The sequence below is a fragment of the Peromyscus eremicus genome, chromosome 3, assembly GCF_949786415.1.
Source record: "Peromyscus eremicus chromosome 3, PerEre_H2_v1, whole genome shotgun sequence".
Lineage (NCBI taxonomy): Eukaryota > Metazoa > Chordata > Mammalia > Rodentia > Cricetidae > Peromyscus > Peromyscus eremicus.
Window position 1 is genome coordinate 95,803,372 of NC_081418.1, and position 23,438 is coordinate 95,826,809.

The 23,438-nt window shown below is 39.7% G+C and overlaps 1 protein-coding gene across 5 annotated transcripts in view; it reads right to left on the reverse strand.

Annotated features, from left to right (window-relative positions):
* Nucleotides 1-23,438, reverse strand: part of Alms1 (ALMS1 centrosome and basal body associated protein) — a 114,119-nt gene that overhangs the window by 56,907 nt on the left and 33,774 nt on the right. For 4 of the 5 annotated variants that reach the window (XM_059258071.1, XM_059258069.1, XM_059258067.1 and 1 more), the window contains exons 8-11: nt 15,915-16,045; nt 10,450-15,478; nt 9,274-9,407; nt 3,928-5,726 (exon numbers count right to left, since the gene is read on the reverse strand). In XM_059258071.1, coding sequence (XP_059114054.1) covers nt 3,928-5,726; nt 9,274-9,407; nt 10,450-15,478; nt 15,915-16,045 — 7,093 coding nt within the window. The remainder of the gene's footprint in view (nt 1-3,927; nt 5,727-9,273; nt 9,408-10,449; nt 15,479-15,914; nt 16,046-23,438) is intronic. The other variant, XM_059258068.1, reaches the window with a different exon arrangement.

Sequence of the window (23,438 nt, forward strand, 5' to 3'; positions counted from 1 at the left end):
ACCAGATTGTTCTCTACCCCACAGAGCAACAGCAGAACACACAATCTTTTCAACCACACACTGATCAAAATAAAATATCATGAAGCAATTCTGAACTTAAATATAGTGAGGTCATTCAGAGTAATCACCATGATCACAATGCAGTTAAGAAACACAGAGCACCAGTCAATGGGACAAAGAAGAAACTGAAAACTACATAAAAACTCTCTATAAACATATTAGAAAAATGCTAAAAATTATCAAAAAATGAATACATTAAAATTGTTTACTCTCAAGAAGGTAGAAAAACAAATTCCAGATGCAAAATAGAAGATAAAGATAAAAGTAGAAATTAACCAAGTGAAAACACACACTAGAGAGGGCTTACCAAAACTCATATTTTAAAACCTTAACAAGAACGATGAGATTACCAATATCAGAAATAAAAAAAAAAGAAGCTAATATCACAACAGGATATCACCATGTCAACTTAGAATAAGACAAAATTTTCAAAAAGTATTTTTTCAAAACTGTCATGAGAAAAAAAAATCTGTATAGTCACATGCATTAAACAAATTGAACCAATAATAAAAACTCCCATCTATGACAATTTCATTGATGAATTCTAATAACTGTACAAAACTAACTCCAAATCTTCAGATTATCAATACTTTCAGGAAGTCAGTTCAAGCCTGGAAGTTTACAAGAGAATACTTCTCTCATGAGCAGAGCTATAAAAAAGCCTTAAATATTAGGCAACCATATCGACATAGGATATAATGAATTAAGGATGTAGACAGTGATCTCTGCAACCAGTAATAGTTTCCCTCCATTTCTGATGTTTGATCACCAACTCCTTTTAAGACTTTCCCTCCTTTCCCACTTTGGTCCCTTAGCTGGAGAAGCTGGCAAAAAAGTCTGTTTCCTTTGGTACCAGCAAGAAACTTAGGCCCTTGTATGTCTTCTGCTCTAGCTACTATTAGCACAACTCACTTCGTTTGCTTTGGTCAAATTAGTCCAGACCTACTTATGGCCAGATCTCCCTGAGATTCTTTTGTGTGAATGATAAACTTCTTTTCAAATTCTCTTGGTATGAAGAGAACCAAATTTTGAGCACGAAACCATCTTGCTAGTACCAGGATAACCAAGCAACCATAAAAAATTTAAAGATAAGGAGAATGGGAGAGCCAGCTCAGTGGTTAAAGCACCTACTGCTCTGCCAGAGGACACAGGTTAGGTTCCCAGCACCTACACAGTGCCTCATAACCACTGTGACTCCAGCTCTAGGGGATCTAGCACTACTTCTTCTGGCCTCTGGAGGCACTGGACACACAGTACACACACATACATGCAGGTAAATAGTCTAATATATAAAATACAAAATACAATTTTTAATTATGGGAGAATGTTAGCATTTAGATGTAAAATGCCTCTAATTTGGTCCCTAGTCCCAGCCAATGGCCACTGTTGGGAGGTTGTAGAACCTTTAGAAAGTGGTTCCTCACTGGTAGATGGGGGAGCAAGCACTGGCAGTTGTAGCCGGCCCTACTTCCAGCCTAAGTCTCTCTTCTCCCTGGTCTGCTGAGATGCAACAAGCCCCCTCACAAATTCCTGCAGTCATAATTCCAGCCATTTCAGTCACTGTGCCTTCCCCACCATGATGAACTGTATACTCGCAGCTCAGCCTGCATAAACCTCTTTCCCTGATGTTATTCATCTGTAAGGAAGTATTATTGGCCTATTCCATTCGCTTTTTTCCTCTTTTTAATTATTTATATCAGTATAGACTCAGGAATATCTCTTTCATACTTCGAGTTGTAATTCAGTGCTTAAGTTATTCAGTTTCTGAGAGTGATTTTCAGAGCTTTGCCCTATTCCCACTCCAGCCTGGAATTAGCCATTTCTCTTAAGAACCTCCTTTCTTTTGTATAGAGCATAGTATTTACGCTATTGACAAACCCAAATGCAAGCTCCAGATTTGTTCAGCTGTTACTGGATGTCATAGCTCCTAACCCTCTCACTGACTTAAGCTAAAGTAATACAGTAGGTCAGGCTGGTTGGCCAACAAGTCCCAAGATCTGTCTCTGCAACCACAATGCTGGGACTACACATGACCACCTGGATGTCTGGCTTTTAGCATGGGTACTAGAGATCAAATCAGGTCCTCGCACTTTCAAGGCAAGCACTTTTCCAGCAGCACTACCCACCCCCCACCCCCCGACCACAAAAACAATTTCTCTAATTTTCAAGGTTTAAAAACCAGAAATTGAGTTAATGATTAATGGTATCTACCTCTAAGATTGTAAGTACATGCAGTATAAATATTCACCATGAAGCTCAGCGTTCAGTACATTCTCAATAAACAGCATCTTTACTAGTTCATATTTGCAATAATTTATTTTCTTCTCATTCATAGTTTTATCTCAATTTTAAAGGAATTCAGCTGCATTAAGTTTTATTTCAAACCTTGAAGGGTATAATGAATACTGTATACAAATTTGCTATACTTTGAATTTCTAAGCATTATAAAAAATATCCATCACTTCCCATGATTTATAATATTCAAGACAGAGGCTGGCATCTTGGATTTTTTTTACTCAAATCTAGTTCTTAATCACTTCAGCTTTGTAAAGGGCCTTTTTCTTGTACATCTCCTAATAAGAGTGCCAAAGAAATTAAATGATTTACCCAAAACTGTGAATGAAAGAAAGTTCATCCACAAGAAATTTAAGTTGTGTTAAAGCATGTGCAAGACACATCTATGCAGGAAAGCAAGTTCTTGCTTTGCTTAAATAAGCTGCTACTGAGCCAGGCTCCTCTCATCAGCAACATTTGGCACACGGGGCAATGTTAGCGTGTTGTTTTCCCAGTCAATCACGGAATCAAGTTGTCATGAAGACTAGATGAGATTGTATATCAATGTCACTTATGCCAGTAGATTTTAAATAAACACTTCCCCTTCCTCCTTCCCAAGCCTTGGGCTTTCCACTGTAGTATCCTACCTTCTTAACAATTAACACACAGGTAATTCTCTTTAGCCATAAAAGATTTATGAAGGGAAAACTAAATCAGTGATGAATTACTAATATTAGGCCGAATAAGACAAACCTATTAACCTGTCCATAAATTCAGTTTCCATTCCTGTAACACAAGAGAGGCTTCACATCCAGAAACACTATAATGGTATTTTTTACTGCTGTGCTGGCTAAAGTGATGGGGAATTTTTTAAATCTCTTGTAAATAATGTAATAGAGAAATCATGAGCTAGAAAGAGGAGAGAAATACAAAGAGCATATGCAAGTTAATCATGACTGTGAACTTAAATGGACTGAGAAATGACGGGATGTATCTGAGGGTATTTGCAGAGCTAATTAGATCATGACAACTCTGATCTAAGAATAGTTTAAATTACTGATGGATTCAAAATATGAACAGACTACTGGGAGATGGTAGAACTGTTCAAGGTGGAGAATAATTGGAGAAATTACATCACTGGGGGCATTTTCTTGGAGGTTCTTCCACCTTATCCTCTTATAGCTATATAATATGATGTTGAAGCAAGCAAACATCAGCTGACCCCCCTCTAAAACCATGACCAAAATAAATCTCTCCCCACTTATATTTCAACCTCCCAGGAAATCGTCAGTGCATCTCCAACATAAAAAGAAGTAGTAAATTGTACCAATGGATGACCAAAGGTTCTTTTCAAAGTTTTAGATTTCTTAAATCTGATGTCAAATCTTACAAAAAGCTCTTCATGTTACTTCACGTGTTCACTTATTTATATACCTCTTAAAAGACTTCTATCAGACAGGTTAGATTCAATCTCCTATAAAGAAATCACACTGCCCTCTGCCCTCACCCCCACCCCAGTCTTTCCATTTCCTTAACTATTTTAAATCCTTTGTTATACATTCCATCAGTTTGCCTGTTATCACAGTGACTCACCCATCTGCAGATACTGGAGTCCCCTCTGGTTTGGAATATCCTTCCAAATCTGAAATGTTCACTTGTGTTTGCCTTGAGGTTACTATCTGGCTATTCTGAGGAGGTTTGGTTTTCAAGTCCTGAGAAATAGTCTTACTATCTGGAAGAGAAGACTGTACGACTTGCAAGTCCGGTGGAGATTTAGGTCCTAGAAAACCTAAAGATTCTTGATCCTGTGCTATAGGTTCACAGGTCAGTAATTTGGAGGTTGGTTCCAATGACCTTGAAGATATAGTTCGAAGATCAAAGTTAAACTCACTATTAATCCTTGTTTTAGAAGCAGGATCCAATGAATGAAACCTTTCATCTAAGGTTCCACTATCCAACGTGGAAGCAGTCTTGGGACAAAGAGTTATACGAACACATGAAAGTGCTTTTCTATTCGAAGGTAAAGTAGATGCAGCTGTACAGTGGTCAGGGGCTGACTGGGAGATCAAATTACTGACCTTGGCTTCAACATTTACCATATTAGAAAAGTGAGATTGAGGTATATGCTGAATCTTTTCTACTACCCAATCCTGACCTTGACAAAGAGGGAACTGCTGTTTTCTCATGTGGTCGTCTATATCTGGGGATTTGCATTGCTGCTGATCAAGAAAATCGGGAGAAGGAAGATCTGCAACTATACAATCCTGGTGCTTAGGAAAGAAAGAATGGTCTTCTCTGTTTTCATGATCTACATGTGGGGCTTTGCTTTGCTCAAAGAGTTCTCGCTGTTCAAGAAAAATGCAAGAAGCAATGTCTGGACAAAAGGGAGAAGAGTATTTTCTCATCTGGTGATCTGTATGTGGGGTGTGGCTTTGTTCAAAGAGCTCTCGTTGTTCAAGAAGAATGCAAGAAGGAAGATCAGGAATTATAGTTACATTCTTCTCTTTTACTTCTAGTGTAGGACTTAGTTTGTCTGGGCTAATAATGGTATCCTTACCAGAAAACTGAACTCCCTTGAAACTGCTGTAGTTTGCACTGACACTGGGTTCAGAATGACTGGCTTTAAAATCTGATCTTTCTAAGAGTTTTCCTTTTTGATGAGAATGCTCAAAATCAACAGGTAATTTTTGCCTTTGCTTACTACCTTCAGCTAAAATAGTCACTGGTGAATGACTATGCCTTTTAAGTGATGAAGGGGAAGAGGTTTTCTGTTTAAGATCTCTAGGAGAAATCTGCTCTTCAGGGATATGAGACTTAAATACTCCTAAAGATGGTCCAGTACATTGGCTACCTTCAGTAACACCAACCTTAAAAACAGAGGTATCAGAAATGTACTTAGAGTGTCCGTGAGAAGAAAAAGTGATGGAGGTAGTGAACTGCTTCTTGGGTTCAGGGGGAAGTATTTGTGATGAGGAAGGAAAATCCATTTCTTTAGCTGGCACACAAGTAGGTTCTACTAACCCCAATGGCTGGGGGTCCATGCATGCATGGAATGGCATTCCAACACCCTTGCTAATTTTGATGTCATCTGGTGCAAGTTTTTGAAATGGGGGATGACTCTGTAACTGAAAGGAATTCCAAACTTTAAAACGGGTATTGCTCTGATCTATTGATCTGGAAAGGTTGATGTGCCTGCCTCTCCATGACGATGGGTTCCGTTGTCCTCTAGTTACGTCTGAAGGTTCAACAGATCGGAAAACAGAATGGCGGCTGTCTGGTCGTGGTTGTTCAGCAGTTAGAGTCCTGAAACATCCTTTCTCATGGCTCTCAATAACAATGTGACTGCATACAGCCTCGGGCACACACCCTATTCCCCGTGGACTCCGTAAGCCCTAGAAGATACAAATAGTTTCCCACATAAAGTAATCCAAAGTCATATACTGATCAGTTTTATATCCAAGCTAAAAATAACCATGAAGGCCATCTCATCTGTCTATAAGACAGGTCAAAGGAACAGCAGGAAAAACAAAACTTTACAGGATAAAATGGCTCATGATAATGAACAGCACTTAGGAAACTCTTAACATTGTTCTACTTGGAGCTGGAGAGATGGCTCTCCATCACTGGCTGCTCCTTCAGAGGACCCATGTTCAGTTCCCAGCACCCACATCAGGCAGGTCCCAACATTCTGTAACTTCAGCTCCAGGGTTCAATGCCTCTGGCCTCCAAAGGCACCCGCATTCATGTAACATGCCTACATGCAGACACACACATTTATACATAGTTAAAAATACTAAAAATAGCGGTATGTAGTGGTGCACACCTTTAATTCCAGCACTCGGGAAGCAGAAGTAGGCAATTCTCTGAGTTTGAGGCCAGCCTAGTCTACAGAGCAAGTTTCAGGCCAGCCAGGCTATGCAGAAAAACCCTGTCTCAAGAAACCAATAGTAGTAGTAGTAGTAGTAGTAGTAGTAGTAGTAGTAGTAGTAGTAGTGATAGTAAATAAATAAATCCTAAAAAAGAAAACACACACATACATACACCAAAACAAAACAAAACAAAACAAAAAGCAAAAACAAAACTCAAAACTCAGCAGTGGGACTGAGTGTCAGGTCAAGTGCTTCCCTACCATGTATGATGGTATAAGTTTGATCCCCAGCACAACACACATGCAAACAGACAACAAAAAAAGGGGACACAAAGATATGTCAATAAATACGACATAAAAATGAGAAACAGGGAAATGAAAAAAATGTTCAACATCAAAAAAATTAGGAAAATGTAAATCAAAACCACAACAAATACTTAGGAGGCAAAGGTAGACAGATCTCTGTGGTGATATATTGTGTGCCCCAATAAAGCTTGCCTGGGAATCAGAGGACAGAGCCAACCACTAAATTAGACATAGAGGTCAGGCAGTGGTGGCACATATCTTTTTAATCTGTATGGATCTCTCTGGGTTCAAGGCCACACCAGGCTACATAAGAGAAACAGAACCAGGCAGTGGTGACACACACCTTTAATCCCAGGAAGTAATATGGCAGGACACAGAAAGGTATATACGGTGTGAGAAAATAGGAACTTGCTTTCTTGAAGCTAAGGATTTTGTAGAGGTAAGCTAGTGGCTGGCTATTCTGCTTCTCTGATCTTTCAGCTTTCACCCCAATAACTGTCTCTGGGTTTTTTATTATAAGACCTTTTATGATTCTTGTTACAGATCTCTGTAAGTTTGAGGCTAGCCTGGTTTACACAGTGAGTTCCAGGATAGCCAGAGCTACTTCTTAGTGAAACACTGTCTCAAAAAATAAATAAATAAATAAATAAATAAATAAATAAATAAATAAATAAATAATAAAAAACGAAACAAAACAAAAAATAAGCAAACAACAAAAAACCCACAATAAAGTTGCTCTAGGGGCTGGAGGGATGGCTCAGTGGTTAAGAGCACTTACTGCTCTTGTAAACACAGGAATTAACTTCTCTTTAGAGGACCAAGGCTCCGTTATCAGCTCCAGGGGATACAATACCCTCTAGCCTCCATGGGCACCTGCATGTACACATAAACATGCAAGCACATTCACATAAACAAAAGTGTGTGTGTGTGTGTGTGTGTGTGTGTGTGTGTGTGTGTTAAGTTTCACTACAAACCTAGCAGAACGGCTAAAACAATGACAATACCAAATGCTGCTGAGGATACGGGGTAAGTGGATCACTTACCCTTAAATGACATGGCTACCACATAACCCAAATTAAGCTCCTGGACACTGACATCACAGAAATAAATGCAAATTCCCACAGAAAGCAACATGAATATTAGGCAACTTTTGTTTATAAAGCCCAAGATTGAGAAACCACTAAAATGTTCTTCACAGGTGAATATTTAAACATACTATGGGGCATCCACAGCAACACAAAATGAAAGCTATTGATAAAAGTAATACCCTATGAGTTTCTAAACAATTCTTCTTAACTCAAATATTTCAGTTATTCTGAATAAAAAAAAGCCATACAAAAATGACTTCATTTTTATGATATTTTTGATATTACAAAACAGAAATGAAGACAAGACAGGTGGTTGACAGGTGTTACATACAAAAGAGGTGGGAGGAGCAGCATGGATGTAGCTATGACAGCCTTAGTTTGTGAACTACCGGTTTTCAGTATCCTGACTGTATTAAAGCCAATGTCATGACTGGGATCGATCATTAAAACTTTGCAAGACATTGGCTGGGCACAGTGGTGTATGCCTTTAATCCCAGCACTTGGGAGGCAGAGGCCAGTTTGATCTATAAAGTAAGTTCCAGGACAGCCAGACCCTGTCTCAAAGACAACAATTGCTCTTACCATTGAGCTTTTCTCCAGTCCCATATCATGCTGGTTCTATGTAAAATTCAAAAGCATACCGAAGAACAGAGAGTCAACACATGTCAGAATAAGAAATATAGACATAGCTAAGGAAGGAGATCCAGAACATTTCAATGGCATTTGTCAGGGGTAGGAGCGGTGTTGGTTTGGTTGTTTTTTTGTTTTGTTTTATTTGTTTTAAAGATTTATTTATTTCTTATGTATACAGTGTTCTGCCTGCATACCAGAAGAGGGCACTAGATCTCATCATAAATGGTTGTGAGCTAAAATGTGGTGGCTGGGAATTAAACTCAGGACCTCTGGAAGAGCTGCCAGTACTCTTAACCTCTGAGACATCTCTCCAGCCCTTGGTTTGTTTTTTGAGATAACAATCTTATTAAATAGCCTTGAACTTGCCATCTCTGGCCTAAGCCTCTCCAATCCTGAGATTAAAGTGCACATGCTAAGCTCAATGGCATCTGTTAATGTTCTGTAAACACAGGAATTAACTTCTCTTTAGATAAGTACGTCTATTCAAGAAATGGCTCACTAAAGGAAGAAAACAAACATTTAAAAGGAAAGCTGCTCTTAGATAAAACTACTTTAACTCTATTCTTAAAATACATACTTCTGAAACTGAGTTTCCACCTGAATTGCAAGATGTAAAGGAGACGTTTAACCTCTCAATTGTAAAATTACATTGGCAAGCCAGGCATGGTGGCACATGCCTTTAATCCCAGCACTCAGGAGGGCAGAAGCAGTGATCTCTGAGTTCAAGGCTAGCCTAGTCTACAAAGTGAGTTCCAGGATAGCCAAGGCTACACAGAGAAACCTTGTCGTAAATAATTAAACAAAAAACAAAAATAAATCAGCAAAACAACTCAATTCTTGTTTTACTACTATGATAATTTGGAATTAATCCAAACTTATAGAATCTAGTCCTTCAATCTTAACTTTTAGAGAATTAAGACTCTAATAAAAGTTTACCCCAAGATTATCAGCAACTCCTCTGGAGTCATCAATGCCAACTAAGAGCTCTAATTTCTACTGTCCTTGGTTTCAGTTTCAGTTTTCATTTCTAGGTTTCTTTTATACCTCAGACACGTGAGTTGCTCTTCCATGACCAAACAACTTGGCCTTTATCTCTTCTACTTTCCTCCTGTCGTCCTCATTTAATTCTGAAATGGAGTATCCATAGTCACGTCCTAAACTAAGCTTTAGGTTCCAGGCTGGAGAGAAATCACAAACAGTTGATATTTAAAAATTGTGAAACTGGTCATTTTTCAATGACTACATAAGCAAAGAAAACCAGCAACATCTGCCCCTTACTGCCCAACACAAAGCTCAGCATGTGGTCTCAGTATGTGACATATCAAGAGCTCTTAAGAGGCCACTTCATTGAAAAGTCTACCCACCCTCCAACTCAGGGTATTTCTATGTAATCCAGGGTAACCCTGCACTCATGATTTCTGTGTCTCAGCCACCATAGTTTTAAACCATCCTCCACAGATGGACTTCCAAAGGAGCCACTCTAAATAGGATATTTAAATCAATCATCTTAATTTTCCTTATAATCAGAGTCTCTTTATCTCCCGTCTTGGTACCTGCTATGGTTACTAACACTTTTATGGTACCTAATAGAGAGATTTTGACAGAATCAAAATGTACAAGGAATGGTACAGTCAGTTAACCTCAAGATTCCGAGTCAGTCCTGCACCACTTACAAGTTACCACCCAAAACATTTCCTCATGTTAAAGATTGTTTAAAACATCTCCTTTACAAAGATACTACTAGAGATTAATGAGGTTAATAAATATCGCCTTTTAGACTTCTAACCAAAGTTTTAGTACAAAAGACCTTCGTAAGTGTTTTTTCCTTATACCTTAGATCAACTCCAAAAATTTCATTAGAAAACAAAGAGAAAGCTACATAGTTTTAGAGCACAAAATAATTTACAGAAGAGCAAATTGGAGGCATTTGTGTCCCCCAAACAAGGACATTACAATGAGAGAATTAAAAAAGTCCAAACTACCTTCTTATTGTCCATCTGACATGAGAATCTCCTTCTCCTAAAACCATAAACTTAGAATAGCACTACTAATCATATAACTTATTTATATCATTGCTTTTGTTTTCCAGGTTTTGGATAGAAAATATAATCATTCTACGGTTCTGTAAGAAAATAAATTTGGAACTTCAAATGTCTCATTTTAAACTGCTAAGCTATAATGTTCACAAGTCTGAATGTGCCTGTATAAGTCAGTCCTTACCTTGGGCTCGGACCCGACACTCCTCTTCCTCTGCATTTCTAAGTATCTGTTTGGCTTGATTCAGTGAGGATTCGCACTGAAGAAGGTACTTCACGTGTGCAGCCAGCGAATCTACACTACCACAGCCGTCCTCACTCTCTGACAGTCCCTCCTCTTCTCGGCTATCTGTTATGCTTGTCTTGGGTGAAGTATATGGAAAGAAGTTTAGAAAAACATCAGAAACAGACTCCAAAGACTCCGGTAAATTACTGTCCCATGAGCAGCAACCATCACTTACATCACTACTCGAGTCACTCTTTATGATTGTCATCATAGGGATAATAATTTTATTCCCAATGCCTGTACTGCAACCTTCAGGTTCAGACCTCATTACAGACCTGGAAGCTTCATACCGCCTGAAAGTTTCATCAAATGCCATTCTCGCTGTGTCTTCTGCTCTCTGGAGAGGACTTCTAATCGCAGTTGAACTAATAAACTCCCAATTTTCAACACCCCTCTGACACTTGAGGTTCGTCTGTGTGCCAATGTCCTTCTGTACACACTCAATGTGAGGGACCTCCTCTGTAAATAGCTCCCTCTGGGTACAAACATCAGTTGTGGAGGGTTCTTTGAAGCAAACCACCTTCTTGGACTGTATTAATGAAACATCATTAACATCTCTGAAAGGGACTAAGGGAGCAGGGAAATTGCATCGTTTCAGTGCTATATTTTCTGCCTCCATTAAAAGAGTCTGAATTTCTTTAAGAGTTTTGGAACCACGATCTATATCCCGGATTTCCTCAGAGCCAACATCGCCAAAACCTGAAGATTCTGGCTTACATATGATAACTCCATCATCAATCTGCGAATTTAAAGGCATACCATTTGCAATGAGAGAACAAGACTCAGGAGAATTCAAATTATCTATCAGCTTTTGGACATGTTCTGAGACAAGTTGGTGCCTTTCACTGTGTGAATAAGCATCAGAAGAAACTGTAGGTAAACCAGAAATCTGGTCAGCTTGACCAAGAGAACCTGAAACCTTCAGAGCATCTTCAGTTAGATGTCTGTCTGGCAGTTCCTGTGAGTATCCATAGGATGTATCTGATTTCTCTCTGTGTGAATAAGAACCAGACAGAGGTACTGGTACACCTGTGTTTACAACAGTTGGCTCAGAGACAGTTGAAGTCTTCAGAATATCTTCACTTTGATCTCTATCTGGTAACTGTTTTTGAACGGAAATAACAGGTTTTACTTTTTGAGGATAGGAACCATGAGAAGCTGTTGGTAATGGAGTCTTTTGATCATCTGGTCCAATCACAGATGGAATTGCAGGCTTCTCTCTATGTAGGTAAGACCTATGAGTAACTGTTGGTAGCTCGGTCTTCTGGTCATCCAGCGGATCTGCAGCTGAAATCTTGTGCTTCTCCTTATGTGAGTAGGAACCAGATAAGACTGCAGGTCTCCTATTCTGGTCAGATAGTCCAGGAACAGTTGAAGCCTTCAGAGAATTGTCAGTTAGAACATGATCTGGTGAGGCCTTTTGATAAAAATCACTGAACTTTTCTCTATGGAAGTAGGAACTAGAAGGCCCTGGTGGAGTCCCAGGTGTCTGTGTTGCAAGTGCAGAACCAGCTGACACTTTTAGAGCCTCTTCTGTGGGCTGGCTGGCTGGCAACTCCTGTGGAGAGAAAGCACTGGCCTCTCTCTGTGGGTAGTAACTTAAAGGTTCTGTTGTCTTCCCAGCCTTCTGGACAAATGGTACAGGATGAACAAAACCACCTAATGCATCCTTACCAGTGCTTGGCAGTTCCTGTTGATGAAAACCACTGGGCTTCCCTCCACTTGAGTAGGAAACTACTGGTGCTCCAGTCTTCTGATGAGTAGAGCCAGGTCCTACTGTTTTCAAAGCTATTTCAGTAAGATCTGGTAACTCCTGCTGGTAAGAGATGAGGGGTGCCTTATCCTTTGTGTAAGGGACAGAAGGCACTACTCCAGGAACATCTAGAACTCGCAAAGCTTCTTCAGTAAGATCTGGCAACTCCTGCTGATAAGAAACAGCAGGTATCTCTCTGTATAAGGGAGTAGAGGGTACTCTTGGTATTTCAGTTTTCTGTTCAGTAGGTCCAACACCACCTAAAACTTCTACTTCCAAAGCTTTTTCACTAAGATCTGGAAACTCTTGCTGGTAAGAAACAGTAGGCCTCTCTACATATGAGTGGGAAGTAGAAGGCACTGTTGGTAGCCCAGTCTTCTGGTCAGTTGGTTCAGGAACAACTGAAACTTTCCCAGCGTTTTCAGTTAGAGGCCTATCTGGCAACTCTTGGTGGTAAGAAACAATGGTATTTTTCTCTAGATTTGAGTATGAAGAAGAGGTAACGAGAGGTAGCCCAGTCTTCTGGTCAGCTGGTCCAGAAACAACTGAAACTTTGCGACCTTTTTTAGTTTGCTGACTCTCTGATGTGCCCTGCTGGTAGAAAATAATGGGCTTTTCTCCAAAAGAATAGGAAGTAGAATATACTGGTGGCTCCCCAGTCTTCAGGTCGACTGGTCCAGGAGAAGTTAAAATATCCAAAGCTTCTTTAGGAAGATGACCATCTGGCAAAGCCTGTTGGTAGAAAATAATGGACTTCTCTCCAGCTGGATGGGAACCTGAAGGTCCTGCTGGTGTGCCAATCTTCTGCTCAGCTGGCCCAGGAACAGCTGCCACTCTGAAAGTGTCCGTTGTCAGGGGACTGCTTGGCAAAGCATTTTGGTAGAAAATAATGGGCTTCTCTCCAATTGGGTAGGAACCTGCTGGTCCTGCTGGTGTGCTAGTCTTCTGTTCAGGTAATCCAGAAATCCCTGGTACTTTGAAAGACTCTGCGGATAGAGGGTTACCTGACAAGTCTGGTTGGTAGAAAATAATGGACTCTTCTCCAGGGAGATAGGAAGTAGGAGATACTGCTGGTGCCCCAATGTTCTGGTCAGGTGGCCCAGGAGCAGCTGAAACTTTCAGAGACTCTCCAGGCAAATGACCACCTGGCAGAGCTTGCTGGTAGAAAATCTGAGGCTTCTCTCTTTGTAAGGAGGAAGTAGAGGCTACAGTTGGCATAGCAATGCTTTGGTCAGCTGGCCTAGTCGTAGCTGAAGCTTGCAGAGCCTCTTCAGATACAGGACCTGACAGGGTCTGTTGGTAGAAAATACCAGGCCTCTCTTTTTGTAAATAGGACACTGCTGGTGTCCCTGTCTTCTGGTCTACTGATCCAGTTGTACCTGAGACTTTCTGGGCCTCTTCAGCTAGGTGGCGGTCTGGAAACTTCTGCTGATGAGAAATATTGGGCCTCTCTTTATATGAGTGGGAAGCAGAGGTTACAGTTGATATTCCAGATAGCTCATCAGATGGTTTAGAAACAGATGAAGCGTTGAAAGCTTCATGAAGGGTTGGCTGGTAGGGGAAAATAGGCTTCTCTGTGTGTGATGGAGAAGTAGGGAGTACTGTTGACAGATCTGTCTTCTGGTCAGCTGGCCCTGGGATCAATGTTTTTGTAGACTTTTCTGCTGAATGACTATCTGGTAACTCCTGCTGATAGAAAACACTGGGAACCTCACCATATGAGTGAGAAATCCCAGACTTCTGGTCAACTGGTCCAGATACAAGGGAAACTTTCTGAGTCCCTGCAGGTACATGACTGTCTGGCCACTCTTGGTGGTAAGGAACAATAGTTTTCTTTTTGTGCTGGTAGGAACTAGAAGACACTGTTGGAATGTCAGCCTTCTCGTCAGCAGATCCAGAATCAATGGAGACTTTCTCAACATTTTCAGGCAGGTTCTTTTCTCTGTAAGAATAGGAAACAGGTAATTCTGATGGTAAAGGAGTCTTCTGGTCACCTCGGCTAGGAATAACAGAAACAGGCAATGCTTCTTCAGTTAGATGACTGTCTGATAATGTCTGCTGGTAGAAAGTTTTAGCTGTCTCTTTATGTGGCTGAGAAGCAGAGGTTACTGTTGAGGACTGGGTCTTCTCAGGTGATCCAAAAACAGCTGAAACATCCAAAGGCTCTTTGCCTGGATGACTTTCTGACAGAGGATGTTGATAGAAAATAGGTTTCATTCCCTTTGAGTGATAACTAGAGTATATTGTTGACATTTCGGGCTTCTGGCCAGGTGGCCTAGAAGCAGATGACACAGATTTCTGAGTTTCTTCAGCAAAATGCCTATCTGGCAACTCTTCTTGGGGAAAGCTGCCAGGATTTACTTCATGTGAGTAGGTGGAAGAGACTACTGCTGCTCCCATCTTCTGGTCAACAGATCCAGGAGCAACAGAAACTTTCCAAGGCTGATGACTCAAATAACTTTCTGGCAAAGCCTGCTGATAAAAAGTATGAGCCTTTTCTCCATATGAAGGAGAAATAGAGGACAGTGCAGTTATCCCAGTGTTCTGGGCAGCTGGTCCAGGAAGAGCTGAACCTCGCACAGTCTCTTCACGTAAATGACTGTTTGGCAACTCTTGTTGGTAGAAAACAGTAGGTCCTTCATATGTGTGGGAAGTAAGGGGTGAAGCTGGAACATCAAACTTCTGGTCAGTAGGCCTAGGAGCAGCTGAAGTTTTCATAATGTCTTCAGGTAAACGACCACCTGCCAAGGCATGTTGGTAGAAAACACCAGACTTATCACTTTGCAAGTAAGAAGTAGAAGTTACTGTTGGGAAGCTACTCTTTTGGTCACTCAGACTAGGAGCAGCTGGTGCCTTTGGAATGTCTTCAGGTAAATGACCACCTGTTAGGACTTGCTGATAGAAAAGATCAGGCCTCTCTCTTTGTGAATACGAGATAGGGGCCACTGTTGATAAACCACTCTTCTGGTCAGCTTGTCCAGGAAATGCTAAAACGGTCAGTTCCTGACCAATTTGATAACCATCTGGCAAGCCTTCTTGATATAAAATACCAGGCTTTTCTCTTTGTGCATAGGAAGTAGGGGTTACAGGTGATGTCCCAGTATTTGGGGTAGCTAATCCAAGATGAGCTGAAGCTTCGGGAGCCTCTTCAGATAGAAGGCCTTCAGGGACAACCTGTTGATAGAAAATACCAGGCTTTCAGGCGTTTTTCTATGTGAGTGAGTACTATTGGTATTCCAGTATTGTGGTCAACCAGTGCAGAAACAACTGCACCTTTCAGAGCCTCCTCAGTTGGATAGCTATCTGGAAATCACTGCTCATAGAAAAACCTGGGTCTCATGTGAGTATAAAGAAGAGGGTACTGCTGCTGCCCCAAGCTTCAGGTTGGTGGGTATAGTAACAACAGAAACTGTTGATGACTGCCCATTAGATGACCACCTGGAAAATACTAGGCTTTTCCCTATGTGGGGAGGAAGAAGTGATAATACCTCCTGGTCAGCTAATTCGGGAATATTTGAAAGTTCAGACTCTCTTCAGTGAAATGACTATCTGTCAATACTTTCTGGTTTACAGTCTAAGTGTGGGGACCAACAGTGTTCTGAGAACTTACAGCAAACTGAGTTATATCTTCAAGGGGCAAAGATGAGCGTGTTCCAATGTCTGAATCTCCAAAAGTGTTAGTGATATCTGGTTTCAACTTGGATTGAGTAATTGCAACTTTGCCTCCTTTAGAAGTGTCTCCTTTAAAAAGAAACAAAAATAAAAAATACAATGATTTGTTAATATTATATAAATACATATTTTTTAATTCACTTTTTTCTCTTTTGCCAATGAGATGATTCAGAAGGTAAAGCAACTGCTGAGCAAGCCTGACAACCTGGACTCATGTAAAGATGGAAGGAGAGAACTAACGAAGTTTTCCTCTGAGCTCTACTCACATGCCAGAGCCCACCTACACACACATACATACATACACACACACACATAGACACACACACACACTAAAAAATTTTGAAACTTTAAAATTTCCTTTTTTGTACACAAATATAAATAAAGGAAGGAAGCTTTATTACCTCAAGCCTTTAAATATTTAGAAATTAATTCTATGGAAATCATCAACAAATGAGACAGATGTACAAGAAGATATTAACTCTAAAATAAGCTAAAGTAAAAAAAAACTAACAACAGAATTAATAGCTTAAAAATAACAGGATATGCACTTACAAAATACTATATGGTTCTTAAAATTGGGAGTTTTTAAGAATTTTTAATTGGATGCAAAAATGTTGGGTCTGAGATTTAACTTCTTCCTGCTTTCAGTCTAGGAGCCTGCTATTATACCATGAGTGGTGCCAGGAGACAGAAGAGCCTCAGACCCTTATAGAATGAGAAAAAAAAGAATTATTATCCATGGTCCAAAACACCACCAGCTTAACTTCAAGGTTTCTCTGGCCAACCTGAGTTCTATTCCCAGTACCCACACAGCAGCTCACAACCACCTACAACGACAGTTCCAGAGGATCAGTGCCCTCTTCTGACCTCTGTGAGCACCAGGCATGCGCACGGTACAGATATACATACAGTCAAAATACCCAAATAAAATAAAATAAATAAACCTAAAAAATAAAAAATAAATTAGAAGAGATTTCTCTGGCCCTGAAGTCCAGTGGAGGCAATGAACTTCAGTGCAGATAGACACTATGCACGTATTTGGATTCAAATTACTTTCTCTAATACTTATTTTTTAAATAAATGAAACTGTATAAATCTCTAAGAAATTTGAACTATGTGGTACAGGGAGTTATTGACAGCTTTGATAAGAACCATTCTGCATAAATATGGATTCAAAGTGGGAAGAAAGGGAATGTGGACATCTGAGCAGCACAATCTATCAAAACTTTCTGTAATGACAGAACTGTTCTATTTCAGTTTAAAAAGGGAATTTTAAATGAAGATAGGTCTAGCCATTTAAATATATCACAACACAAATGTCAAAAGTCTGACAGCTTGTTCAATCATCCAGTAATTTACTTAAGAAATATGTGTACTGTGTGTTCAGACATTGTTCCAAATACAAAATATAAAGCAAGAGACAGATAATCCTACTTCCCATACTACACATGCTAGCAGGAAAAAAAAAAATCACAAAAACATGGTTTGTCAAATGTTGGTGAGAAGGTTATTAAATATAACACGTATATTATCTATACTTTACATACAAGGAAAGTTTCCTTTCTCCAAAAGAACTATATAATGGTGCTTCTAAATGTAGGGCTCTTACTAACATGTGTACTCTTGATTCAACAGGTCTCAAGGTAAAACCTGAAATTCTGTACTTCTACAAGTTTCACAGTGGTCTAGAGCTAGAGTACTTGAACCTTTCAATTCTAACTCTGACTTGTGACCCCTTTATACTGCAACTGAATCCCCTTCTCTAAAGCCATTGTTGAGCTCCAAATGATAACGGAATGTTGGGAGAAACAGAGTGAGGAATGAGTTGTAAAGACATAGAAGTATCAAGTATTAACTAAAAGCATAGGAAAATATGAAACACAGTATAACCTGAGGAGAAAATGTGAATATTTTTGTGAGAAAGCCTCAAGAAGTTAATAAACCAGAACAGATCAACAAAGCAAAATCTTACTTCCCCCAAGATTTCCTAGTTTATCTAAGTTTTTACTTCCTTTTGACCATTACAAAGTATTAGCAACATCATGAAGGAAGCAAATGAGATGAAGGGCTAAGGACTGAAGACATAACCCAGACCTCAAAAGATGAAGACATAACCCAGACCTCAAAAGATGTAGAGCTTTACATGAGACAATGAGACCTGGGGAGAAAGGAAAAGATTAGTAAAGGAAACTTGAAGAGGAGGTACAGGGTAAGCGGTTAAAAGGGCGAGAGACTCCTGGTGTTGAAGAAGAAATTTCCCCAGCTTTCTGCAAACTTACAGGCATATACTCCAAAACATCAGAATGTAGCACAAATCTTAAAAGGTCTTATTAATAAAAACAAACCTGGAGCCAGATATTGTTATGAATTGTGAGAGATCAGAGAGATAGAACAAGCCACAGCCAACCTCACCTTGCCAATTCCTCAGCTGATCTTGTTTCCTCAAACTGGAAGCCTCTGTGTCCTCATCTGAATGGATCTCAACTGAACTGCTGCTAAAAACCTAAAAGCTTAAAAAGGCTCTAGCTCCTGGTCCTCACGCCTTATATACCTTTCTGCTTCCTGCCATCACTTCCTGGGATTAAAGGCGTGTGTCACCATGCCTGGCTGTTTCCAGTATGGCTTTGAACTCACAGAGTGGATAGGATCTCTGCCTCCAGAAAGCTAGGATTAAAGGTGTGTGTGCCACCATTTTCTGGCCTCTATGTCTGTCTAGTAGCTGTTCTGTTCTCTGACCCCAGATAAAGTTTATTAGGGTACAAAATACATTGGGGGACACAATATCACCACATCAGAAGCATCCACAGTCACAAGCCTAGTAATTATATTTGGAAGTGTTTGTACAGGTAAAGAATTCATGATGACAGATGCCGTGATTGTAGGTGCTTTTTATTCTCTCAACCCTGGGAGAGAGAAATAAACACACCAAGTATTACTACTCAACTCCTAAATTCACAAAGATCGTTTTGAGAACTGGGTTGATTAAAATTTTGATTATAGAAAAGAAAGGAAATTGCCAGAAGAAAGCCATTAATAGACCATAATTGCCTTCCAATGTAAAAGGTGCACCTAACAGAAATGTGATCAAGACTAGAGAGTTGGTCAGGATTTGCTCAAGGATTCTTCCCAGAAAGCAAGTGCTTATTTACAAAGAGACCTCCTTAGAGGACAGAACAGCATATGACGACCTGAAGCAGTCTTCAGTCAGCTTGAGTTAATAAAGCAAGTGCTCATTGCTCACAAACAACATGAGATGCCATCCTAGACTTCCATTCTACAGGGAACTAAGGGCTGCTTACTCACCATTCCAACTCAGTTGTAGCACGAATCTTAGAAAGTCTTATTAATAAAAACAAACCTGGGAGCCAGGTATTGGGGTGAATTCTGAAAGATCAGAGAGACAGAGCAGGCCACAGCTAACCTCACCTCGATAACTTCTCAGCTGATCCTGTTTCCTCAGACTGGAAGCTTCTGTGTCCTCATCCAGAATGAATCTCAGCTGAACTGTTGCTCAAAAGCCTAAAAGCTTAACCAGCTCTAGTTCCTAGTCCTCACGCCTTATATACCTTTCTGCTTTCTGCCATCACTTCCTGGGATTAAAGGCGTGAGTCATCATGCCTGGCTGTTTCAAGTGTGACTTTGAACTCACAGAGATCCGGATGGATCCCTGCCTTCAGAATGCTAGGATTAAAGATGTGTGTGCCACCATTTTCTGGCCTCTGTATCTAGTGGCTGTTCTGTTCTCTGACCCCAGATAAGTTTATTAGGGTGCACAATATTTTGGGGAACACAATATCACCACACTCAGTTGTTTAGGCATATTAACACTAACACACCGAAATGCACAGATCAATGCATTTCTGAGAGTTGGAGAGATGGCTCAGCAGTTCCAAGAGCTCCTGCTATTCTTGCAGAGCTCTGGGTCTGGGTTCAATTCCCAGCAGCCAAATGGCAGCTCAAAACTGTCTATAACTCCAGTTCCAGGGAATCTAACACGCTCTTAGCCTCTGAGGGCACCAGGTATGCACAGGGTACACATACAAACATGCATACAAAACATTTATATTCATAAATAAAAACAAAATTATAGAAAAATTAATGGATTTAAGAATAAAAATGGACTATAAGCCGGGCGGTGGGGGCGAACGCCTTTAATCCCAGCACTCGGGAGGCAGAGCCAGGCGGATCTCTGTGAGTTCGAGGCCAGCCTGGGCTACCAAGTGAGTTCCAGGAAAGGTGCAAAGCTACACAGAGAAACCCTGTCTCGAAGGAAAAAAAAAAAAATGGACTATAAACAGGGATTTCAAAGCTAAAGAACTCTAGGTGTCATGGAAGGTTCACATAGTGCTCTTGGGCATCAAATCTTAGTAGAATGGCCCTGAAAGAATGTTTCTTTCTCCTCAGAATCAGAGAGATTAAATGAAATCAGGGAAATGATGGCATTGAGGATAGAGATACTGTAACCCACACCACGTGACTGAAAGCATTGAGACAGACTCTGCACCTCTACCCAGACAAGCGACATAACTGGGAGGTGGAAAAATCAGTCCTCTTTCGTTTCAGTTTTCTTTCTTTCTTTGTTTTGTTTTTTGGTTTGTTTTTTGTTGTTGTTATTGTTTTTCGAGACAAGGTTTCTCTGTGTAGCTTTGAGGCTTGTTATAGAACTCGCTCTGTAGACCAGGCTGGCCTCGAACTCAGAGATCCACCTGCCTCTGCCTCCTGAGTGCTGGAATTAAAGGTGTGCATCACTACCACCCAGCTGTTATTTTTATCTAATTAATATTTATTTCTATTTTTACTCAATCCTCCTCCATTTTTTTAATCTTAGAAGTTATAATTACATTTCTCCTTTCTCACTCCTCCCATATACCCCTTCCCCACTTTCCTTCAAACTCATGGCCTCTTTTTTCACTAGTTGTTACTACATGAGTATGTGTGTGTATTCCTAAATATAACCTGCTCAGCTCATATAATTTACTTGTATATATGTTTTCAGAGCTGACTATTTGGCACTGGACAACTGTTGGAAGACCACCTCTACTGCTCCCAGCTTTCCTCAGTTACCTATAGTTCTTTGTTAGGATTGAGGCCTCATGGGCTTTTCCTCATCCAAGTTTGGTATGCCCATTGGTGTCATACCTGTTCAGCTCATGTTTGGATGGTCAGGTTGGTGAGACTCCCCCTTTTTTTCCCTTTCCTTCTTCCCTACCATAGTCCTCTTACAGAGATTGGTTTAAGTCATATTGACTAAATCATACAGAGCAGCTCAAATACAACTCTAACTCATTTTTTATTTCTCCTGTTCTTTCATTCATTTTTAAACTTGCCTCACTTGACAATTTTTTAGATTGGCTTTGTCCTGCCCCCTTTTCTTTCTCTCCTTTTATTTCTGTTTTGGAGAAAGGCTCTCCCACAACACACAGAGTGGTTTGGAGCTGTGGGTCTCCCCAACTAAGCCTCCTGAGTGCTAGGAGGTTGCCTGACTGTATTTCTTTTCTCTTTCTCTTCCCATTCTACCTTTCATTAGAGCTGCCTTATTCTCCTCCTTTGTTCCGTATTGTTCCACCTTTCTATTTACTTTTCTATTTTTCTCTATTCTAATTCTGGTCTTACTCTACTTATTTTCCTTCTATTCCCAATGTTAGTAACTAATATCTTAGTGTGCACTATGTTGCCCTGGTTCCTTTATTCCCCCAAAACTTATTAGAGTTGAAGGTTTGATGCTTTTCCTTGGCTACTCCTTTGTCTTCATAATAGTGTTACCCATCAATTGTGATTACTTCTACAGGTAGTAGTCTACACTTGCAGGTGCTGAGGTTCAGGCCCAGTGCTCCAAATATGCGTGCTAAAGGTTAAGCTACAAAGAGTAATGGATACTGAGTCCTACGGAGAGAAACTACACTTTATCCTTATTACAGTAACTTAGTCCTAGATGAATATTGAAAATACTTGAACTGAAAGAATACAGGTGATTAAAGAAACCCATCTAATTCTGTATATGCCAAGTTCCAATATAGAAATATAAGAAACATGAAAAATCAAGAGACTGTGATTCCTCTAAAAACTCCCATTTCTACAGTAATAAATTCCAATGAAAATAAAGTAGATAAAAACCTACGACAAAGAATTCCAAAAACAGATTTTAAGAATGTTCAACAAAATCAAAGAAAACATGAACAAACTCCTGAATGAATTCAAAGACAACACAAGCAACCAACCAACCAAAATAAGGAAGCCAATACAAGATACAAAAGATGAGCTCAATAAAGAGATAGAAATACTGAAAAATCAAATTGAAATTTTGGAAATAAAAAGCTAAGTAAGTCAAATACACTGTGGAATTCACACCAAAGGAATGGATTGGGGCTTGAAGACAAGGTAAATGAAGGAGCACATTCAGACAACAATAAAAATAAAATATAAACAGTACATATAAGACTATTGGAAGACTACATTAACAAATCATGGGCACAGAAAAAGTACAGTCTAAAGGCAGAAAAAAATGTATTCAATGAAGAATTCCCCCTAGAGAAAGAGGTAGTCATCCAGATACAAGAGGCATTTAGAACACCAAATACACAAGACCAAAAGGGAATGTTGACATGACATATTGTAGTTAAATCACTAAGTCTATAGATCAAAGAAAGACTATTGAAAGTTACATGAAGAAATACCAGTCACACAAACACAAACCTACCAGAGTAATATTAGATTTATCACAATCAATTTTAACAGCCTAGATAACGTGGAACGATGTATGTGAAGCTCTGAGAGACAGTAACTGCCAACCAAGATTACTATAACCAGCAATGCTGTCCTTCATAAATGAAGAGAAACTTTCTATGGTAAACATAAAGCAAAAGAGTTCATGGCCACAACTAAGTCAGCACTGGAGAAGATTCTTGAAGGAATCCTATATACTGAAGAGAGAGATAAACACATTCATAAGGTCATAGACTAAAATAAGTTCTGCTAGATGAGTAACTTTTTCAAATGAAGACTAGAAAAGGACCAAATCTGACAAACAACAAAAGCAAAATGATATCCCTTGTTATCATAATTCTGACACAATAACAACACAGTAATAGTGGGTTCACTTCACTATCACCAATAGACAGGTTATCAGGAAAAAAAAATAATAATAGTTAACCAAAGAACATTAAATGGACTTTAGGAGACTCCTACTGAACACCCCACCAAGCTTCACAAAGCATACTCTTCTTAGTAGCCCGAGACTATTTCCAAAAACAAACCATGCTTTAGCAAATCAAGTCTTCACAAATACATGAAAATTGAAATAATTCCTTATATTCCATCTGATCACAGCAGAATGCCAGAAACTAACAAGAGAAACTACAGAAAATATGAACAACACACTACTGAATGATGAATGGGTCAAAGAAATCAGGAGGGAATTTTTTTAAAGTCCTGGAAATAAATAAATGAAAGCAAAGGCAAAAAC